The sequence below is a fragment of the Artemia franciscana genome, chromosome 6, assembly GCF_032884065.1.
Source record: "Artemia franciscana chromosome 6, ASM3288406v1, whole genome shotgun sequence".
Lineage (NCBI taxonomy): Eukaryota > Metazoa > Arthropoda > Branchiopoda > Anostraca > Artemiidae > Artemia > Artemia franciscana.
In genome coordinates this window covers 10,690,680-10,713,672 of record NC_088868.1, presented here as the reverse complement: position 1 = coordinate 10,713,672, position 22,993 = coordinate 10,690,680, and the positions used below count along the sequence as shown (strand labels likewise).

The window sequence follows — 22,993 nt, the reverse complement described above, 5'->3', positions numbered from 1 at the left end:
GATCTTCATGACCAGCGCCATGACTAGGCTCAAGAATAAGCTCTGATGGATATATATTTTTAGAAATATCAATGAAATCCTTACAATTTAAGACCAAAATATCATCTAAATATCTTTTATTATTTGACAAAGCATGTTTTAAATTAATTGGATTATTCTTATCCATCATATATTTATATTCTAGTTGACTTAAAAACAAGTCAGCTATAAATGGGCTGGCATTCCCCCCCATGGGAATTCCCATAATTTGCTTGTACAAATCACCCCCAAATCTTATATAAGTATTGTATAAAACAAATTCCAATAACTCAAAAATCATATCCAAGCTGTAACATCTCAAGTTAACTGTAGTATTAAAGCAGTTTGTCCATATGGCTTTTTTATTATAACTGTCTATTTTTAAGAACCTTTTACTAGATAAGAGGAAAGATTTCTTTATAACAGTTTTTAAATTATCTAACACTAAATTGAGTGATAAATTAGTATACATTGTCGCAAAATCGAAAGACTCAATTCTTTTAGCTGAAACCATTGTTAAAGAATCTATCACCTGCAGTGAATTATTAACACTCCAATATGGATTAAAATTCGAAAATTTTTTAATACCAGAACAATAGGTTTTAAGTTTATTTACAATTTCCTTTAAAATTAAAGAGAGGTCAGTAGCAGCAATGCGGGTTGGACATTTAGCTGCTCCAGCAATAAACCGTGGTTTAGGGGGATTCTTATGAAATTTTACAGTCCAATATAGGAAAGGGAACTTTTTATCATTGTCATTTATTTTAATATTAAAATTTTTAAAAAGTATTTCTTCAGTCTTTTCAATTAAATTCTCATCCTCTATATTTACCTTTTCATAAACATTAGTTGTGCCTAACTCCCTTTTTAAGATATCACAATACAGCTTCTGACAAATTATGGCAAAATTATTATTAGCTTTATCCACTGGCACAATTACAAATTCATTCTTTAGATTAGCAATTGCTTGTTTAATCTTCGCATTATAAAATAATGATTTAGTGTTACTATTTTTTAAGTTAGAATATATTTTATTTCTTACTCTACTAATAATTAAATTCTTCCAACTTTGAAAACTCTCTTTATTTTTATTCTCTTTCTTACACCACTTATCAATAAATAAATCAAAATCATTTTCCAAGCCATCAAGAACACTCGATGGTTTCAGATGATGAGAAAGACGGAAATTTGCCCCTTTATTCATTATAATTTGAAGATCATATTCTCTTCTTTATTTAAATTTTCTAATTCTAAATTTTCTAAAATTGTGACAGTTATATCTGATATGGAACATTTACCATTACTACAATGTTGAACTAGATAGTTATTAGTTTTTTCATTATTAACTGTTGTCTTGTGTCCAGAAAATCTTTTATATATATTATTAGTTGTTTCCCCCACATATTGTAGGCAGCATTTATTACATTCTAATAGGTAAATTACATTGGTTGTTCTACAATTAACATTACCACGTAACTTGCATGCAAAATTTTTATTATACAATGTACTTTTAACAGAAGTCCGTGGGACAAAATGATCTTGGCAAAGAAAACAACGACTTTTACACTTACTAACTTTCAAAAAATCGTTCCGAGTTCGTTTGTTCGTGGGTTTGCATGTGACGTCATTATAAGTATATAAGGCTTTGTAAATGATGTTATTATAAGATGACACTACAGACCGCGGCACAAGAACACAAATGACGACCGGGACGCAGGGAATATAAATGACGACCGGGACACTCAAAGAGAAATTACAGACAGGGACACCGGGACACAGGGACACAACTACAACGGGGACGCCAGGGGGGGCACAGGGGGATATATAAATGACGACGGGGACACAGGGAATGTTCGAGTAGCAATCACCATCAACAAAGCTCAAGGGCAATCGTTAGAAAAATGCGGTATAGATCTGAATACGGATTGTTTTCCCATCGACAATTATATGTTGCATGTTCAAGAGTCGGTAAACCTGACAATCTATTTATATGGACAGACAATGGGACAGCGAAGAATGTTGTATATTCGCGAGTTTTACATAGTTAAAAACATATATATATCAGTGGCGCCATTTCAGAAAACCTTAGGGGGGGGGCCAAAAATCGATTTTGGGCCCCCATCCAGCCTTAAAAATTTTAAAATTTTCGAACATGCCTTTAGGTACCGTACTACCTTTGGGGTTCGCATTTTGCAGCTTATTTAGGGACCAAAAACAGTACCAAAATAGAACATTTACTGTATAAATCAGAAACTTACCTACAGTTACTTCAGCAATGGATATCTCCTTTGCTTCATTTTTGCGAAGTCGTCGACAAGCTTCTCAAAATTGAGCTCCTTCACTGCAGCTTTCTCAGAGAATATAAGCAGCATATGCGAAAGTCGCTCGTTTTCCATCGTTGTCCGGAGGTAGTCCTTCACAAACGTCAACACAGAGAAAAAACGTTCATTTGAGCACGTTGTGAGCGGGAGTGTGAGGACTACCCTGACGACCTTAAGAAGCTCAGAATAAGCTTCTTTCAATCCTCCGAGGCGTTCGAAGACATCTAAAGCGTTTGCCGGTTTCTGTGGAAGCTGCGACACAAATGCACGAGCTATTAAAGCTTGACATTTCAGCTGCATAGTATAGATTCCCGCCTGATCGAAGTATGTCGCGATTACAAGAAGTAAATCTGAGTCCATAAAATCTTTGATTTGGGGTTAAGGCAACGTGTGGCTTCTAGCACTGGCAGCTGGACAGAAAGACGCTCTTCAAACTCATTTAACACTCTGTCCAAAACCTCGTAGAACTCTCTCCGCATTTTACCATTTTGTTTAAATATATTTACATTTTGTTTAACAGCCATTTTGTTTAATATATTTGAAAAATCTAATAAATATGTCTTTAAAGATGTCTTAATTGTCCAAAGTCTCTGGGGGAAGGTTTTCAATTTGTGGACTTTGCCCTTTTTTATAAATAGTATAGGTAATTGCGAAGTATACAGACGTTTTCAGTTTTTTTCTGGTGGGGGGGCAGCTCGAGCAGAGGAGGTTATGTAGGAGGATCTTTCCATGGAGAAACTTTTCATAGGGGAGCTGAATTTTCGATCAAGGGGGCACTGGATTTCCAAGCATTATTAAAAAAAGAATAAGAAATTAAATGAAAAAAAAGTTTCTTCAACTCAAAGTAAGGAGCAGGATTGAAACTTAAAACGAAAAGAAATTATTACATATGAGAAGGTTCACCCTTTCGTCAATACCTCGCTCTTTACGCTAAAGTTTTTTTTTAGTACTTTCAAAAGATATATTTATTCTAATCAAACGGCCTTTGAGATTCAGGAGTCATTCTTAAAGAATTGGAACCAAATTTGAACAGCGTAAAGAGCGAGTATTGACAAGGGGGTGAACCCCTTCATATACTTAAAAATTGCTATCCGTTTTGAGCTTTAATGTTTCTTCTTACATTCAGTTGAAAAAACATGTCTTTTTTATTTCATTCAATTAAGTCCAATGTGCTATTAAATTTTATGTTTTGTAGGTTTTTATAGGTTTTATAGGTTTCTGTGATACACTTCTTTATTTATTTTTTTGTTTATGTAGGATTACCTTGCAAAGCTATCATTCCCTTGATTCTATATTTTAACCTAGAATCAATAAACACAAAATATGATGCACGAGTACTGCTGTCGGGTGATTAAACACTTTTTGAAGCAAGGTAAACTGAAGCTAGCCATAGTAATTCATGCGGACGAAAACTTATTAGGTTTAAATTTCTTATCTTTGTCGCTTTTTGTTCTATCTTTCCTCTTCAAAAGAAGAAACTCAACAAGATTTGTCTGAGCATTATCTTATAAACAGTTCTTGGTAACGAGCTGTAAGTAAGGAGCGACCCGACTCAATAGTAACCGAAACTCTAAAAAATGGAATTTGATACCAATAGATATGTCAAAAGAACTAAACTTTTATGCTGATTTTAAATACATTTTATTAAGTTTAGTCTTACCCTTCAAAGGTTACAAGCCTGAGAAATGTGCCTGATTTTCAAAAAATGGCTGAAACACCCTTAGAACTCATATAATCATAATAAAATCATACCATCAGATTCAGCGTATTAAGAGAACCCTATTGTAGAGGCTCCAAGCTCCTATCTGCAAAAATGTGGAATTTTGTACTTCATATTACAAGAAAGATCACGGATGCGTGTTTATTTATTTATTTTTTTGCCCACGCCATTTTTCCCCAAATTCCCCTGACCAAAAATCTGAGATAGCTATTTTGTTCAACATCGTTGAAAGGCCTAATAATAATGTCTTTGGAGATAACATGAAACCCCAGAGCTCTTGGGATAAGGTCTTCAAGTTAAAAAATGTGACCATTGTTTACATATAGTATTTCTTATTCGGAAGCATGCATACATTTCTAGGGTGGGAAGGGGAGGACGATTTTTTTGGCTGGGGGACTTAGCTCGAGGAGAATTTTCCATGGAAAATGAATTTTCTAGGGGATGAACTTTTCAGGGGAAATTGTGTACTGGAAAAATTTTCCAGAATTCCTATACAAAATTTCTTTATATATCTTGCTTTCTATTTACTGGCTCAATTTCACGCTTGGAAGTGTTAAGGGTAATTGTCCCAGTAAATTTTAACCAGGATTGTATTGTTCAGAGGATGTTTCTAAGGGGGATTTCTCCGTGGAGGTGAATCCAGATTTCCTGGCTTTATTTAAAAAATGATCAGAAATTAAATAGAAAAACACTCGTAACAAGTGCCATATGAGCTCGTAGCTCTTGTTCTGGTTCGTTCAGTAAGATTGGTCGACGAAACAAAATTTAAAATGTGGTAGATTTACTTACAGTCGGTTTGAAAAACGAAGCCAATCGTCGTTGCATCTTTATGATCACATGACCAAATGTGAACAAGTGACACTGTATACAAGTGAAGATTAAAACGGTCCAAAGCTCAAGAATAGCCTAAGCATGGTTATATATTTCATTCATAATATGATGTCTGATTAAGAGACCATTTTTATGATATCTAAACCTTGAACAAACTTAATGTAAGGGGTATGTAGTTTCATTTCCTCGGGTGGTTTCTGCCATAGCATATATAAATGATATGTTATATAAGATATATAACGGTAAGCAATGCATTTAGGGCAGGAGTCATCAGTGTCTAGTTGAAGGTAGCAAAAACTGAAAAAGTATGGATTAGGTGAACAAACATTAAAAAAGGCAAGGATTCACAGATTAAAAAATAATGTGTATTTAAACTTTGAGACAAACGTTTCAAATAAATGATTGTCTTTGACAAGAATGAAAATTAACCGAATAACAATATAAAAGAAAAAACAATGAAGACAAAATTGAAAAATTGTGAATTTTCTCGACAAAATATAAAAAAATTTAACTTTTTTCGAAAAAACTGAAAAATTCTGATTTTTTAATTATAAAAAATATGAAGTTATGAATAACCCCTATTGGAAATTTCCCTCAAACACAAAACTGAGCAGCCAAAGAGAAAGTATGACAAATAAAAACAATTAAGAAAAGAAGGATTTGTAAGTATTCTAACTATCTTCCAAAACATAGGCAGAATATTTGGTGTAGCAATCCAATGGCATTTACTTTTTATATTTTTATTTATTTTATTTTCTCTTCGGGTTTTGAAGGTGTAGTTATCATAGAAGGGTAAGGTAAAGGTTAAAGAAAAAAAATTAAAAATATAAAGTTAGCGGCAACTGGTGAAGAGCTGCCCAATGATGTAATTGCACTGAGATAACAGGCTAGGATTAAGATCCACTAGAAATTTAATCCACTAGGATTAGAAATTTAATCCATTTATTTGAATGATAATCCCTTTACCTACTCAATGAAAGTTCTATGGTACAATTATGTTGCGAAATTTAACAAATCTGTGGCAAAAATATAAATAATAAGCCAAAACTTAGATTTTTTTTTTTTAGTGTATTGAGACAAATTAGTACAAGAAGTGAAGAATTTTCGCACAGTTCACACTTGAAAGGTTTCTTCTCACTGTGAGTCCTTTGATGTATTGTTAAATATAAACTTGGACAGAACTTTTTCATATATATACCCTGCACTTGAAAGGTTTCTCCTCGGTTTGACTTCTTTGGTGTTAAGACAAATTAGCACTAGAAGTGAAACTTTTTTCACAAATTTCACACTTAAAGGTTTCTTCCCGGTGTGAATCCTTTGGTGTATTCTTAAATATGAACTTTGACTGAACTGTTTCATACATATACCATACTTGAAAGGTTTCTCCTCGGTGTGACGTCTTTGGTGTACAGATATATCAGAAGTTTAGCTGAACTTTTTCATGCACATATCGCATAAGCAAAGTTTTCACCAGAATTGATTCGTTAGTGCACAGATAATTCAAGGCTAAAAGTGAAGTTTTTTTTTGCTATCTCGAGTCATACGATTTGCCACCCATATGATATCTTTGGTGTTTCTCCCCAGTGTGAGTTCTTTGATGTTGAGATAAATTAGTACTAGAAGTGAAACTTTTTTCACATACTTGACACTTGAAAGGTTTCTCCCCAGTGTGAATTCTTCGGTGTACAGTTAAAGAAGAACTTTGGCTAAACCTTTTCATACATATATCACACTTGTAAGGTTTTTCGCCTGAATGAATTCTTTGATGCATAGATAATTCAGGGCTGGAAGTGAAGCTTTTATCACATACTAAACACTTGAAACGTTTCTCCCCAGTGTGAATTCTTCGATGTACAGTTAAAGAAGAACTTTGGCTGAATTTTTTCATACATATGTCACACTTGAAAGGTTTTTCCCCTGTATGAATTCTTTTATGTTTAGATAAATTAGAACTAGACGTGAAGCTTTTTTCACATATTTGACACTCGAAAGGCTTCTCCTTAGTGTGATTTTTCCGATATTTAGATACACGAGAACTTTGGCTGAACTCTTTCATACATTTATCACACTCAAAAGGTTTTTTCCCAGCATGAGTTCTTTGACATTGAGATACGTCATGCATCACTTGGATTGGACTTGATGTTTCGAGCTCAAAATCTGAATCTGTTTCTTGTTTCAAATAAATATTGGTTAAGCCAGGCATACTAGGTAGTCCACTTACTTGGTTCTGTAGGTCGTTTTCAAATTGCAATGTGACAGCACTGTCTAAAATAATAAAAAAATAACCGTTAAACTAAATAATTACTTGGGAAGTTTGTTTAGCAGCATTTGATTTGAAAACTATGCGTTAACAGTAAATTACAAATTCACTGTAAAAGAAATTCGCACGTCTCTTCCTCAACTGATTAATTTATAGATCTGAGACCTTTTTTCTGATAATTTTGTCCATGCTGATATCAATAATTTTAAAGTGACTATAAATATTTTAAAACTTGAGGTATTTCAAGACTAGATTTCACAAGATTTCAGACTAAAACTACCTGAATTACTTTATTTTTTACTTTTCATAAGAAAGAAACCCAATCCTAAAATTCAAACCCCTTTTCAGGAGAAGAGACAGTTGACCTATGGTACCTTAGCTTTGTAAATTCTACAGTAAAGAGTCATTAAAAAATAAAAGCGTAATCACCGATATTTTTATTGGTGCATGTTTCACCATTTCAATTAAGTCCGCCATAAAGATCTATCCCTTACTTGACAAAAAAGCACATGACCAAGAACAAAAAATCTAAGAGGTGGCTGCTATCTGGAACCCCTAATATTTTCTTTTGACAGAGTTCAGAAGTTAACATGTCTTTCATGCAAAACAATTTTTTGTTCATTTCCAGCACAATGTTAAGACGAGATTTAAACTTCAATTCCATTGTACCGTCAAGGGTGAAAAGGTGACTGAATTTGGGGCTTATTTATTAGTGATAATTAAACAAAGAACAGGCATAGGTTTTCAAAAGGGCATATATGCACTATAAAAGGCAGTCCAGCTCTATCATAACTAGTAATTATTGAAACTTTTAAGGGATCTAGTTCAATTGGAAATTAAAAGTTCTAGTGTTCTTTAAAAAAAAAAACTTCTGCTCGAACAATTTAACCAAACCAAACAAGTGAAGTAGATTTTTTGGGGAAGGGTATTCAGTTTTATGTTTCAGGTTAACTAGAGAAGGTATAAAACTTAACTAAACTATTTGAGGCAAAATTTTCAAAAAGGTATATGTTGTTAAGAAATTGTTGAAAAATTTCCCTAGCATACAAATAGCAAGCTAAACTATGAATTCTTATAAAAAAAAAATTACAGTATTTTCATATAAAATGTTTTACTACATATAAATTTTCTTTTTCCATAAAAAAGACCATGTTGAGAAAAACAAACGGAAATTAATTTGAAAAAAACTTTTCCCACAAAATAAGTTTTTCAAAGAAAAGCAAACTTAGCTATACTTAGCTTAATCCTCATGCCAAAGTGGCGTTGAGAGCGTCGTCAGCATTCTCCGCATGGAGCGGTCTGCAGCAAGGGCATCTGCATCAGACAGCAAAATTCAAGCATGGTCCAGGAATTTTCCGAGATTATCATTCCACCAGAACTGGGCTCTTCCTCTTCGATATTTCCAGTCACTAATGGTTGGTTCAAAGTCGTAAAGAAAACCGAGCCGGAGTGTCCGCAGGCATTCATAAGAGACGTTGGAACCAGCAAAGTGTCCGCTCGGCAACCAGGTCGGAAAAGGGTAACTGGGAAGTCATACTTCGTAGTCAGTCATTGCTGACAAAATCTGTCCATCGGATTTTCTTGATTGTTTGAAGCCACTTAGATTGAAGAGTGCCAATATGGCACTGAATAGCTGTAGTTACAGGCCAAGTTTCAGCTCCCTAGAACAGGATCGAATAGACTGACCCTCTAAGGATCTTCAATTTGGAAGCTCATTTGATCATTGGTTTCTGCCATGCATGGCTATTTCTACCAAAGACAACAGACGCCTTGGCTGCACAGGCAACCACTTCTTAGTCAAAGCAGCCGTCCGATTATATTATAGAACCAAGATAAATGAAATGGTCAATCACTTCGATTTGATTCCAATGACCAAGTAATTAGAATTGTTGGCGTCAGACTTTCGCTGTGCTACCATAAATTTCGTCTTCGTCGACTTGATGGATAGTCCAGTACTTGCAGCTTCTCTCAGAAGTGAGTTTAGAGCCATGAGTAGCAGTGACTTGGAGTTAGTGACTAGTGCTATGACATCAGCAAAATCACAATCAGTGACAATTCTATCCTCATACTTAAGTCCAAAACTCAACTTCCGGGTTGTACAAGTCATAACATGATCTATAATACAGTTAAATAGATCAGGAGCAACTGTGCAACCTTCCCTGGCTCCTATTCTTACTGGAAAGAACGAGCCGCGTCTACCGTTCACTTTTACACAGCTTTCAGTCTTGTAATGCAGGGCCCTGAGTAGGAGGACATATTTTGACGGGAGGCCAGTATTAGAAAGGATATTCCAGAGAGAATCTCGATCAACTGAGTCGAATGCTGCCTGTAAATCGACATAAGCAATGAAAGCCTACAGGCGTAACTCGTCCGCTTTCGAGATGGTTTGTCTTATGGAGAATATTTGCTCCATAAGATTGTTGTTGATCGGCCAGGCATAAAACCAGCATCCTCTATTCTGGGTTTTCGTCAGAGGTGAGCAAAACATCACTGTAACAAAACCATAGATAAGAGTTTACCTAGAAATGAGAGGAGTGTTATCCTTCTAAAGTTCTGGCACTCACTCTTGGAACCTTTCCTCGTCCACAGTGGTAAATTACCCCTGTAAACCAGTCTTTCGGGATGATCTCCAACTTTCGTATTGAATTGTATAGTATTTGGAGCCATAGCAGGATAGTGCCGCCACAATTCTTAAGCAGCTCCGAAGAGATTCTACAGATTCCTGGAGCTTAGCAGTTTTTCAATTTCTTCACAGCAATTTGAATTTCCACCACTGAGAACGTTTTAATATCAAAATTAACGAGGTCATTGTGGATAACTGGTTGGGGGATGGCAGGAGTCGCTACAGATGGAGAGAAAGGCGACATATTAAGCAGAGATGGGAAGTGTTCATTCCACCTTGAAAGGTTGGACAAAATGTATCCAAAAAGCGCCCCGTCCACACATGTCACGATGGTGATGTCACTTGACTTCTTGATGTATCAGTATCTCAGCTTAAGATGAATTTTCGCAACTGCAAGTCTGTGATCAGTACTACCCAGGTCAGCACCACGAAACGAGCACCGACAAGAAACCGACGACCTTCACCGCCGAGAGATGATGACATAAACAGTCATTTTCTTTATAACGCCGTCGTTACTATAAAGGTCTTTTGAAAACTCTGTTGGAGCTAACTAGCTTACGAGCGCTGCAGAGCTGAAGCCGGCAACTTCCATTGTCAGTAGCTATGTCTTGGGTGACACGCCCCTTGAGGTCTTTCCAGATACTTGAGGGATCACTAATGGTAGCATTGAAATTCTTAAGAAGAAGCAGTACATCGCGGGGAGAGGCAGAAAAAAATAAACTGCGTGGGGTCTGTCCAAAACTGTTCCTTAACATCAGAGTCAGCCTTATTTGTTGGCGCATAAAATAAAACTACAAAGAATCTTCCATGACGGTGTCTCAGACGGGCTGCGAGGTGATGCTCTGATAGGGCATATCGGAAATAAGTGCATTTCTAGCTCTCTTATGAAGAACCAGACCAGCACCAGTCATTTTTGTGTTGCCAGTACGTGAAAAAAATAGACTGTAGGTTTCACTGAAGAATTTATCACCTTCTCCTGGTAAATATTTCCTGTAATGCCAGCAATAGCAACAGAATATTGCATGAAAAACAGTACCAAGAAGTAGCTCAGCACAAGGACAACCCAGAGTCAAAATATTCCAAATGACAATTATCTTACCATTCCTTTCAAGGTGGTTCAATCTTTGGGTGGTTTGACCACCACCGTGAGGATATCCAGGGACATGCTAAGGTCGCCATAATAACTGTGAAGTCCAAGGCTTGATTGACACTTTTCATTGCAAGATGGTTCTCCTTGCCAAAGCAAGTCCAGGGTGCAATCCTGTCGCCCAACTTTCCTCAGTTTATCCGAACTTGGGACTGGCAACTGTGACCCAGACAATACACAACATGTAGTGTATACAAAAAGTTTGTAGAGACTGTTGTCCCTAATATGTATCCTACACCCTGCTGTAGTTGTCCTCCTATAGAGAGTACTCCTACAATGGTGTTCGATCCTACAATTAGGAAAAAGGTTCTATGACTTAATCCTGGATTATACAGTGATTATCCCTCCCTAAGTATGACAGGAGGTTAAGTAAACATGAAAGGAGGCTCAAAGAATGTCTCTATTTTTTCAAATTTTTAGGGGATTTATCCTTCCGTTTTAGATGTGCAAATGCACAAAATAAAGTTAGAGACACTTGAAAACATACCTTTTCCCATGCTAGGATCAAACTCCAGTTTCACAGGGTTAGAATCAGGCTCAATTTTTATGGACATATCCGGAGAAACGGAAAAAAATATTTCCTCTTATTCAGGCAATACAATTGGAAAGCTTACATCCAGGAGGATTCTTACTAACATATGGGAGTCTGTCTTCATTTTCTGGAAAAAAGTATAAGCAAATTCAAATAAGAATAGTCACAGGAAACCAAGCTTGCTCCTTTTACAGGATTTCAAAATCCAACAAAATTTTTACATAACAGTTTAAGATATGAGTAAATAACTAAAAACAAAAGATTGTTAACTGAAGCAAAGATGGTTTGAAAAAAAAATCGTCTGACTATATAAGGTTCATAATAACATAACAAGTATAAAAGACTTGTCTATTCACATAACATCAATAATCCTCTTGATTTAAATACTGATGATGAATCGAGTCACATCAGGAACTATGCTTTAAGAAACAATAGCTCATATGGCACTTGTGACGAGGTCAGAAGAGCCACGAGCTTCTTCCCACTAGGTTTTATTACGATCTTTTCACTCAAAGCGTTTTCCAAGACTTCTGGTTTCCCCCACCAACCCCCCCCAATGTCACCGGATACGGTCGGTATTTAAAATAAGAGCTCTGAGACACGAGATCCTTCTAAATATCAAATTTCATTAAGATCCGACAACCTGTTTGTAACTTAAAAATATCTCATTTTTTTCTAATTTTTCCGAATTAACCGTCCTTCCACTCCCCCCAGGTGGTCAAATCGGGGAAGCGACTATTTCTAATTTAATCTTGTCGGTTCTCTGATACGCCTACCAACTTTCAGTGATCGCTATACTGATCACTTATCTAGTTTCGGAACTTCTTCATGTAAAAATTGGGGTGGTCCGAGACTCAAACCTCAGACCTCTCGTACCCTAAGCGAGAATCATACCCCAAGACCACAAGCCATGCTTAAGAAGAACAATCATTTCTTTTATAGACAAACTAGCTGTTGGGGTGGCGCTTCGCGCCACCCCAACACCTAGTTGGTGGGGGCGCTTCGCGCCTCCCCAAGCCCCCCCGCGCGCGTAAGTCGTTACGCGCCATTGTAGTTGTGTCCCTATTTCCCACCTGTGAATATATATATATATATATATATATATATATATATATATATATATATATATATATATATATATATATATATATATGTTTTTAACTACGTAAAACATGCGAATATACAACATTCTTTGCTGTCCCATTGTCTGTGCATATAAATAGATTGTCAGGTTTACCGACTCTTGAACATGCAACATATAATGGTCCATGGGAAAACAATCCGTATTCAGATCTATACCTCATGATTCTAATGATTGCCCTTGAGCTTTGTTGATGGTGATTGCTAATCGACCATTCCCTGAGTCGCCATCGTCATTTATATATCCCCCTGTGCACCCCGGCGTCCCCTTTGTAGCTATGTCCCTGTGTCCCGGTCGTCGTCATTTATACTCCCTGTGCCCCGGTGCTTTGTTGATTGCTAATCGAACATTCCTTTTGTCCCGGTCGCTTTCTCTTTGAGTGTCGTCATTTATTTAGATTGTCAGGTTTACCGACTCTTGAACATGCAACATATAATTGTCCATGGGAAAAACAATCCATATTCAGATCTATACCTCATGATTCTAATGATTGCCCTTGAGCTTTGTTGATGGTGATTGCTAATTGAACATTCCCTGTGTCCCGGTCGTCATTTATATTCCCAGTATCCCGGTCGTCATTTGTGTCCCAGTGTTCCCCTTTTAGTTTTTTTTTATTGGTTTTGACCTTTTTTTAGGTTTTGTAGTTTTTTTCTTTTTTCTTTTTAGTTTTTTTTGAAGTTTTTATCTTTTTAGTTTTTTTATTTTTATTTATATTTTTTTAGTTTTCTTTTTCTCCTTTATTTTTCAGTTTTCTTCCTTTTTTTAGTTTTTTTTTCTTTTTTAGTTCTTTTAGTTTTTACCTTTTTTAGTTTTTTTAGTTTTTTAGATGAAATTTTTTTTTAGTTTTTTTTCTTTTTAGTCTTTTATTGGTTTTTACCTTTTTTTTTAGCTTTTTTAGTTTTTTTTCGTTTTATCTTTTTACTTTTTTTTTTAGTTTTTATCTTTTTTATTTATTTTTTTTTAATCTTAATTTTATTAGTTTTCTTTTTCTCTTCTATTTTTCAGTTTTTCCCTTTTTTTAAGTTTTTTTTTTTAGTTTTTAGTTTTTTTAGTTTTTTAATTTTTCAGTTTTTTTTTAGTTTTTAGTTTTTTACCTTTTTTAGCCTAACCTGGATTTGAACCTGGGACCTTCATTCTCCGTTCTGACACCCTCTCTCACCGAGTGACTACTCCAGCATGTTCATTTTGGTGTTTTAAATGGTATATTATTAACCAAATTAATGTGTTTTACAATATACTAAGCATCGTCAAAGCAAAAATGACGACAACTAATTTCATGACGTCAGCCGACACAGAAACATGACGTCACCTGATCCACAGATCCACAGACAGACAACTTATTTTTATATATATAGATAAAATTCTTCTCAACTATCTTGTTCGCTCGCCCCCCCCCCCCAGATGGTTGAATCGAGGAAGAGAATATTTCTAATTTAATTTAGTCTGGTCTCTGATACGCCTGCCAACTTTCATCGTCCTAGCTTATCTATCTGGAAGTGCTCAAACTAGGAAATCCCCCCAACTCCCCCAAAGAGAGCGGATCCGGTCCGGTTATGTCAATAACGTATCTAGGACATGTGCTTATTCTTCCCACCAAGTTTCATCCTGATCTCTACGCTCTAAACGTTTTCCACAATTTCCCCCTCCAACTCACCCAAATGTCACCAGATCCGGTCGAGATTTAAAATAAGAGTTCTGAGACAGAAGGTCCTTCTAAATATTAATTTTCATTAAGATCCATTCCATTCACCCATTTGTAAGTTAAAAATGCCTCATTTTTTCCGAATTACCGAATTAAGTGCCCCCCCCCCAACTCTCCCAAAGAGAGCGGATCCGGTCCAGCTATGTCAATCACGAATCTAGGACTTGTACTTATTTTTGCCACCAAGAGTCATCCCAATCCCTCCATTCTAAGCGGCTTCCAAGATTTCTGGTTTCCCCTCCAACTCCCCCCAATGTCACCGGATCCGGTCGGGATTTAGAATAAGAGCTCTGAGACACTAAATTCTTCTAAATATCAAATTTCATCAAGACCCGATAGCCTGCTCATAAGTTAAAATATCTCATTTTTTTCTAATTTAATTTAACCATATTTTCTAATTTAACCATCCCCCACTCTCCTCCCCCAGACGGTCGAATCGGGGAAATGACTATTTTTAATTTAATCCGGTTTGGTCCCTGGTACGCCTGCCAAATTGCAATTAATTTATGTCACTTGGTAAATATCAAGTACCATAAAAAAATATAAAAATTTTTATGAAAAAGGGCCTAAAGTTCCTTCTATTACTCATCAACAGACTAACATGACTTGGTTACCATCAAACCTACATTGTGCTACTGTATTTGTCTCAACTCTACCAGCTCAACTATGGATAAGGTTGATATTAGCTACTGAAATGAAAAAAACAAAAACAAAAAAACAACAACAACAAAAAACCAAGATTCAGTTGGCTCTGTCATAATTGTGCAAAACATTTTTGTCAAAGTATAATTATGACACAAGAATATGCCTCATTTATATATTTTCAAAACAAAGAAGATATAACATGAAAAAAAAAATGAAATACTCTCTACCAATGGGTTTTTCCACAAAAAAAGGAAGGACAAAAATATATAAAAACAGTTAGTCTCAAAATCTATCCACCATTGTTTTTTCTATAGATTTTAACCATGGACTAGAAAAGGAAAAAGTCATATTAATTACAAGCAGCACACCCCCCCTCTTAGCCTCTGGATTGAACAATGACAACAGATACCCAAAAACAAGCATAACATACAAAAACTACAATAGGAATACATAATAATAAATAAAAGGGATTCCTTAAATAAACAAAAAATCACTAGGAGAGATCCTGAAAATTGCCAAGTAGAGGCATCTGCTTGGTAAATGAACTCTGTACGAGAAAAGATTCCTTCAAAAAAGGAGAAGAAGAATTACTAATAATTGGCAACAGTCTGAATACAGAGAGAGAATCTGACCTGCTATATGTAGCATAAAGAATAACATAGAAAATAAATTAAAATTCATCAGTATTCAAAATAACTCAGTTGGTGGTGAAGAGCACAATCATTAAAAACATTTAACAAGGTGATACAAAAAATAACAGTAGTTATACTTTTAAAAAGAAAATTTAAAACTTTTTTCTTAACTTGTGCTTTAGTCTTGAAAACAATAATTTAAGCAACAAACATTCTTAACCATTATATTTCTTTATATTCGAGCTCAGGCGAATGTAATACATAATAGGTTCCGACAGCCCACTTTCTTCCCAGTTTGATTTCAACCATAGCCAACCTAACAAAAAGTGCCCTAAAAACAAAAACAAAAAAAAACAGACAATCGAAAAAACCCAAAATCAAAATTGAATCCCTAAAACATGTCAAAAGTAATTTCTAAGTAGGGGAGAGGAGGAGGTTTTTTTTAATTTATTGAGTGATAGCATTTCTGGATTCACCAGCAGCATGGTATGAAGGATTCCAGAAAATAAATTTGATAATCTCTAAACATCAAAAGAAGTCTTTTGAATATTAAGCAAGAGGTTTCTAGCTTTCTTTCAATAGAGCAAGCAGGCAACAGGACCAACAGTTCCTTCTATTGTTAACCACACCACACTGATTATCTTCAACAATCCATATGCATTACATCCGAGATTTTTCTGCACATCCTTTTTTCGCATTTTGTCTGTTTATACACTAGTTTTTGGTATTACCATTTCAATTGTTATATCATGAATAATTATGAAAGCGAAGTTAACATTTAGTAGTTAGTTTTCCTATCCCTACATATATGTATAGGCTCAATTTTGCATCAAACTAGAAAATAGCGCATTTTTGCAACAGTCCACAATTTGTTTGTTTTGCATGGCCTTTGCAGAGTTTCTGTTTACATAATAACATGTTTGATGAAACCTTTTACTTCAAAATTTGAAATTAAAGTGGTTAATGGGAGATGCAATGATTGAAGATATGCAGCGAAATTGAACCTTCAACCCTACTCCTTAAAAAATTCTAGTCTTAATAATATCATCCATCTCTGCCTTTTCAGCTAAAATGTATCTAAAAAAATCTATTTGAAACTTTTCCCATGGGTGATGAGGGTCATATCCTCCCTTGGGCAGGGCATGATTATTACGAGTGAATTTGATTGTTTCTGAGTTATATGGCTATTTTTTATAAGTGAAGTGCTGCAAGAACTTACTGTGGTAACCAAAACAAATGGCAACATGCAAAGGGATCTGAATACCCTCCATTTACTTCTAGCTCTTGAAAAGGACACTGGAGCTATTAACTTTCTGATCAAACAATTTCCAACTCCATTTTTTGTATCCACTTATCTATACTAAGTTACCATGTGAAAAAATTACTTTAAATAGTAGAGAGCGTAGGAGAGAGTTAGAGGATCTTCCACCTTCTCAGACTGAAGAATCTTGATGTTTTTTCAGACTGAATAGCCCTAACTGATTTGCAAATTTATCATCATTTTTTCCACTGATTTGCTAAAACTGAATAGTCACGACTCATATGAAAGAGAAAGACTAATGAAATAAAACCAGTACTATTAGATTCTCTGTTAATGTTCTTTCCAAATACCATACATTTCTGAAACTCCATGGCCTTAGCTAATGGTCCTAGATGTAGCCAAAGGATATATAAAAAAAGAACAGGGGTATAGCTCCAGCACTTCTATTGGGTTGGGGGGAGAAGGGTCCAATGCCGGGGAGTCAAGGGGCATGGGATATTCTTAAGGGGAGAAGGTTTTAGGATATTTGTGAAAAGCACGAGTCTAATGTATTTTATAGATGTCTGAAAACTTGTTTCAGGAAATTATTTACAATGGATACTGAACACCCAATGAAAAAAAGTAAGTTTGCATGTGCAAGCCCTAAGTTTTCAAAGCAGATTTTTCTTCAAGCAGTAACAAAGAATATTTAATATTATGCAATGGTGCTACTTCATTAAATTCAAAACATCACACAATATACAATTAAAACATATTAAAGATCAAAATTCAGTACTGATGCTCAGCAATGTTCCCAACAATGGTACATTGTACCATTTTGGTACATTTCACCTCTAAAGGTACATTAAGGGACAATCACAAGTTTCCTGGTATATTTTAAAAAATGTGGTACAATAAGATTTGATTGGATGTCAAGATGTAGCAAGCAGAGGGAATTGTAGTTTTTTTATATTTTCTCTTCTAGAATTTTAAGTTTTCCTTTACACATTTATTTAAGTGCCTGTTGTAGGCCTCTTGGAGTCATAGAGTGGATTCCATGTTGAGTGGTTGGGATTAATGACAATAAGAGGCGGGGCTTAGTGACGTTTTTTGTAATTAGCCATCCATTAATTACGGTCTGGACAAGGAACGTCCCATTTAGGCAAGTATTTTGAAAAATTGAAAACGTTTGGGTATAGCCTATAACTGACTGAGTATAAAAATTTTAAATCCACCATTCCATACGATTAACTTAAATACATGTGATCAGTCTAGCATAACTGTTTTATGATTTGTCCTTTCTTGCGTAATTCAGGATAAATTCTTGATGAGGGGCTTCTGCTATCTATGACAGCAGATAAGTGGGAACAACACTTTCAGAAATGCATTCACCTGGACATATGATTTTAACCTCCTAATTATACTTCTTCCCTATTTCCAAGGAATGGAATATTACATAGAAGACAGTTTCAGTATATTTGTTACCCTATAACCACTGAAAAACTAGGGTATGATTTTTATTATTTTGGTTTGAGTCAGCTTTTCTTTTATTCTTGTCTTGGTTTAGAAGACACAATTCTAATGATTTAAATTAGATTTTAAGTCACATTAATTTTTTTCAATAAGACATTGCTTTCCAACTTCTTTTAAACCCTGTAAATTTTGATTTTAGCAATGTTATGAGCCTCAAAACTAGTGGCATGATTGAAATCCTGGGGATGTGGCAAAGTTGGATTCAATTTCCCCAAGTCAGGCAAAATGACATTGAAAACCAAAAAAATGTGTCATATAGCACCTTAAAGGCAAAACTGTACTAAAGAAAACTGACCCATTTCTGTGGATGCTTGAATTGTGCAGCCTTATCTTAGTTTTGATAAGATCTTTGAAGGAACCAATTTTCAATTGGGTGAGGCTGCAGGTTAGACTGGGATCTAAGAGACAATTGCCCCCCTGTCCCATGGAAAATCACACCCCTGCTCAAAACACTTTCCTTGGGCCTTTAGTGAGCTATAATTTTTTTGAAATTTCAAATTGCATAACACAAATAAATATTTTGAAATATTTATGAGAATTTCAAATTATTTGAAGTATTTGTTAAATAAATAATACACACAATGAAATATTTTAAATTGTGTAAGTTCATCAAAGGCCAATGCTCTTTAGAGAGGGCAAGGGTAGTGGCAGATACTTTAAAAGATCTTTCAAGGGCGTACTTTAGGCTCTTGAAACATTCCTGAAAGTTTCATTCACCTAACTGAACTACTTTCCAAGATAGCAAAGACCTGCTTATCTGAAATTATACCATAATTCAAGACTAGTGCATAGGGCTAATTAGAAAACTCAAGACATTGACAATAATTTAAGTAAACGTCAGTAGCATAGAGTAAGACCACTGGTACTCAGATAGTTCCTAGCCTCGGACAAGTATTTTCATTTTAACATATATCTCCTAAACATGGATAATAGGCTCCTTATCTTTGACATCATGTATATAGAACTAGACAGGATTGTCTAACTACAATGTCAGAAAAATTTCAACATTTCAATTTAGGCAAAATGGAATCCTTAAAGTCTAGCCTATTTAATTACTATTAATCTGCTTTGCAACACTTAGATTAAATTTGCCCAAAAATTCAGCCTATCTGTGATTTAGATAATTTGTCCTAACTTGAAAATCCTCTTTCTAAGATTTGTTAGCATTTTCCAAGATTATGCTCAAACTTTACAAATATGCATACAAGATTAGGCTGCACTATCTGAACATTCATAATTTTCAACATTTTACATGGTTGAAATATTCAAGCATATCAAAGGCTTATTAAGAATAAATTAAGGCAAATTCAGTAGCAAAATAATCCTATTTCTAGGTGGTATAACAGAGATTTTACAGTAATTTGACTTTTTAAGTGACCATTAGCTGTCTGACTACTTGGTATCTTACCTTAACAAGAGATGATAAATTTAATTACTGTGCTAGTTACCTCATCATTCAATTTGCCTTTATATAGTGATTTTAAATATATTAATTACTACCCTTGCAAGTGCACCCTAGTCCCCTTTCTAAGACCATATATAGCCATAGCTTAGTTACAACTTTGCTGATTATGTTAGTTTGCATTATTTTTTGTTTTCAAAACTTGTTTCATAATATTGTGTTAATGTGAAAAACATTTGTAAAGTTTAGTATAAAGCCTAGGCCTATTTCTAGCCTCATTATAGGGGAGTGGGTATATTTGCAAAGGTAGCAATTAGTCAAAGTTGACCACAGTCTTAACTAATATCTTACACTATTGTAAAATTCTAACAAGTTTATTCCCCATTTTACTCCTAATAAACTTCAGTGTTGAAGAACAAAAATTAAGTCTAGATGGTATTTCTACAAAAAATTTAACAAATCTTGCACATAATTTCTGCTAACTGCTTCATATTATCAATCCATCCATAGTACTTGGGATCTTTACTGAAATTTGAAAAGTTGTCCAAGTCTAAAAAAGGAGCTAAGACAAATCCTAGCAATTAATGGACAATAACTATTCTTTCCTCCTTGTCTTTTGTATTAAAAAATAATCCTCATGAAACAAATTGCTTTATATGTTGGAAAACATTCTTTTCCAAGAGTCAACTAGGATTCATTTCTAAATAATAAAAATCAGATATCTGCCCTATTGTATGACACAAAAATTGCCTTTGATAGGATATATCATTATATTCTGCTTAAAAAAATAATTCATTTAAATCACTGAGGCAAGCAAAAAATCTTCTAAAATTACACCAAAATCATCCATATTAGGAACTAGCAACCTATGGTAGTCCAACATGTTTTTAAATTTTTATTTCAAATGCAATATAGGCCTAAAACAAACACATATTCACTTGCCAACATTAGCATTAAAGTGATTCAATTAACATACTCTATTCATATATTTACAAAGGGCACAAAGTAGGTTTTGCCTCAAAAATAGTTTGAGGCCATCATCTAGTAAATTAACACAAGAATTATTAAAAAAAGCTACACTTCCAAAAAAGGAATTTAATCATTTATTAAATAACACAAACGAATTAAGAAGCATAATTGATGGTTAGCAGCATGAATAAATTTCTATACAAAGAAAGACTACATTGTTTGAAGCTGCCAATGCTGACAAACCAAAGGAAAAGGGGTGACATTATTTTAAGCAAAAAAATCCTCTCTAAAAACACCCTTCCTGGTCTCTTTGCACAGCCCATGCATTCTGGTACCAGAGGACATTCATTGAAGCCATGCAGCATTCCACAAGTAGACATAGAAGCCACTTCTTCAGCCAAAGAATCATCAATATGTGGAACCAGCTCTCTGAAGAAACAGTTTCTGCTACTTCAACTGACATGTTCAAAAACCACCTTGATAAGGAATGGCTTTTCCAGGAGTTCCTTTACAACTGGGAAGCTGCAAAGTCCTCCACAAGAGTCTAGATTAACAACCACAATCTACACCAAATGAATTCTTTTTTTCATGGAGCATCACAAGGATGGATAATCCTTATATCACTCCAAGATGCAATTTAAGTTAATAATAAATGCTCTATCACTAAATTTTTGGGTTCTGTTTATGGCATAAGCCTCTATCTAGTCCTATTAGGGAGAGGGCTCAAAATGCAATTGCTATGGTAATAATTAGTATATTAAGAATCAACATGAAAAGGTGCCAAACCACATGGTGTTGTGTGTTCACCTTTTACCAGGCTAAGTACTGTAAAAATCCAAAATATACCATATTACCAAATAGCCAAGGCCTATAGGGCTTTTTCAAAACCACCCAAATAGACTGTTTGAGCTAAGCCATTGGGTATGGTGGAAATGCAACCATGGAACCATGACAAACCAAGATTGTCATGAAAAGCGTTTTTGCACAAAATACTTGACTGGTTAAAACTTTGGTTTAACTATGAAAGTAATGACAATAGGAAAGATCTTTCATGTAGGCTACTACTATACCCAAAACTAGGTCACTAATTTAGTCACTTTCTATCTGTTTAAATATACCAGAGTAGGTTAGATCATGTCTCAATTTATTTTAACCTCAAACTAATATGAACTATGTCAAATCTTGAGGAAACTAAGCTACTACTAAATAGCCTACTAGTCTAGGCTACTACCAAACACTACTGGTAATAACACAACTACTAAAGACTAATTTGCTGCTAATTTGATGAATTACAGGAGAGTGGGATTTCTAAACGCTTTTGCAGATATTTTACCTTTTAAACATTTTGCCTAGCCTACTATGACAAGTAAAAAAAAGTGTCTTTGTAAAACACTTTTGTTTGAGGTAAAACATTATCAATTTTTGCATTAAGTTCCAAGCAGGATTCAACTAATACTGTCACTGGTTAAACCAACTGTTTGATGCAAAAAAGACCTTAACTTTACCTAGGCTAACTTTTTCTTTCCAAGATAAGCCAAACATTTTATTATTTAAATTTTTTTTAATGAGTATCCAAAAGAGTCTTATGTTTACCTACATGAATGAAAATTCTTTTAGCTTACTAAAACTTTAGTCAGAGGTTGGCCAATAGGAGTTTAGTAATAGGCTAATTAGAGTTTGGTTGAGGTAGGCTAAGGAACTAATTTCAGTAGTAGCCTATGGTTTGAACTACAAATATCCCTATAAAATATAAATTATTTTCAATACAAGAAATGTTACACAAAATTTATGAGAAAATATATTCTTACAAATTAATCTGAATTATCTGGTGTATTAATAGCAATATGCACAGAATTTTGTCAACTTTCTATTTGCAATCGCCAATTCTGTCGGTCTGTCTGTCGGTCCCGGTTTTGCTACTTTAGGCACTTCCAGGTAAGCTAGGACGATGATATTTGGCAAGCGTATCAGGGACTAGACCAGATTAAATTAAAAATAGTCGTTTTCCCGATTTGACCATCTGGGGGGCAGGTGGGGGGCCGGTTAATTCGCAAAAAATAGAAAAAATGGAGTATTTTTAACTTATGAGCGGGTGATTGGATCTTAATGAAATTTGATGTTTGGAATGATATTCTGTCTCAGAGCTCTTATTTAAATCCCAATCGGATCTGATGACATGGGAGGGAGGAAACCTAAAGTCCCGGTTTTGCTACTTTAGGCACTTCCAGGTAAGCGAGGACGATGAAATTTGGCAAGCGTATCAGGGACCGGACCAGA

At 34.9% G+C, this 22,993-nt stretch overlaps 1 protein-coding gene across 2 annotated transcripts; it reads right to left on the bottom strand.

Annotated features, from left to right (window-relative positions):
- Positions 1 to 6,138: 6,138 nt before the first annotated feature.
- Positions 6,139 to 22,616, bottom strand: LOC136028027 (gastrula zinc finger protein XlCGF71.1-like). Of its 2 annotated transcripts, none has more exons than XM_065705600.1 (3): positions 22,525 to 22,616; positions 11,408 to 11,579; positions 6,139 to 7,155 (listed from the first exon to the last, which is right to left on the bottom strand). In XM_065705600.1, exons 2-3 carry the CDS (start codon positions 11,472 to 11,474, stop codon positions 6,419 to 6,421), a joined length of 804 nt encoding a protein of 267 aa, XP_065561672.1. In that variant the 5' UTR covers positions 11,475 to 11,579; positions 22,525 to 22,616; the 3' UTR covers positions 6,139 to 6,418. The 2 variants fall into 2 exon arrangements, with proteins under 2 accessions (XP_065561672.1, XP_065561673.1); XM_065705601.1 differs by lacking the exon at positions 22,525 to 22,616 and adding an exon at positions 22,050 to 22,126.
- Between the last annotated feature and the right edge of the window lie 377 nt (positions 22,617 to 22,993).

Bases quoted from the DNA above. Each gene is read 5' to 3' on its own strand.
- LOC136028027 (XM_065705600.1), bottom strand. From the start codon at position 11,474: ATGTCCATAAAAATTGAGCCTGATTCTAACCCTGTGAAACTGGAGTTT. The intron at 7,156-11,407 runs GTATGTTTTCAA...TTATTATTTTAG, and splicing joins TGATCCTAGCATGGGAAAAG to ACAGTGCTGTCACATTGCAA.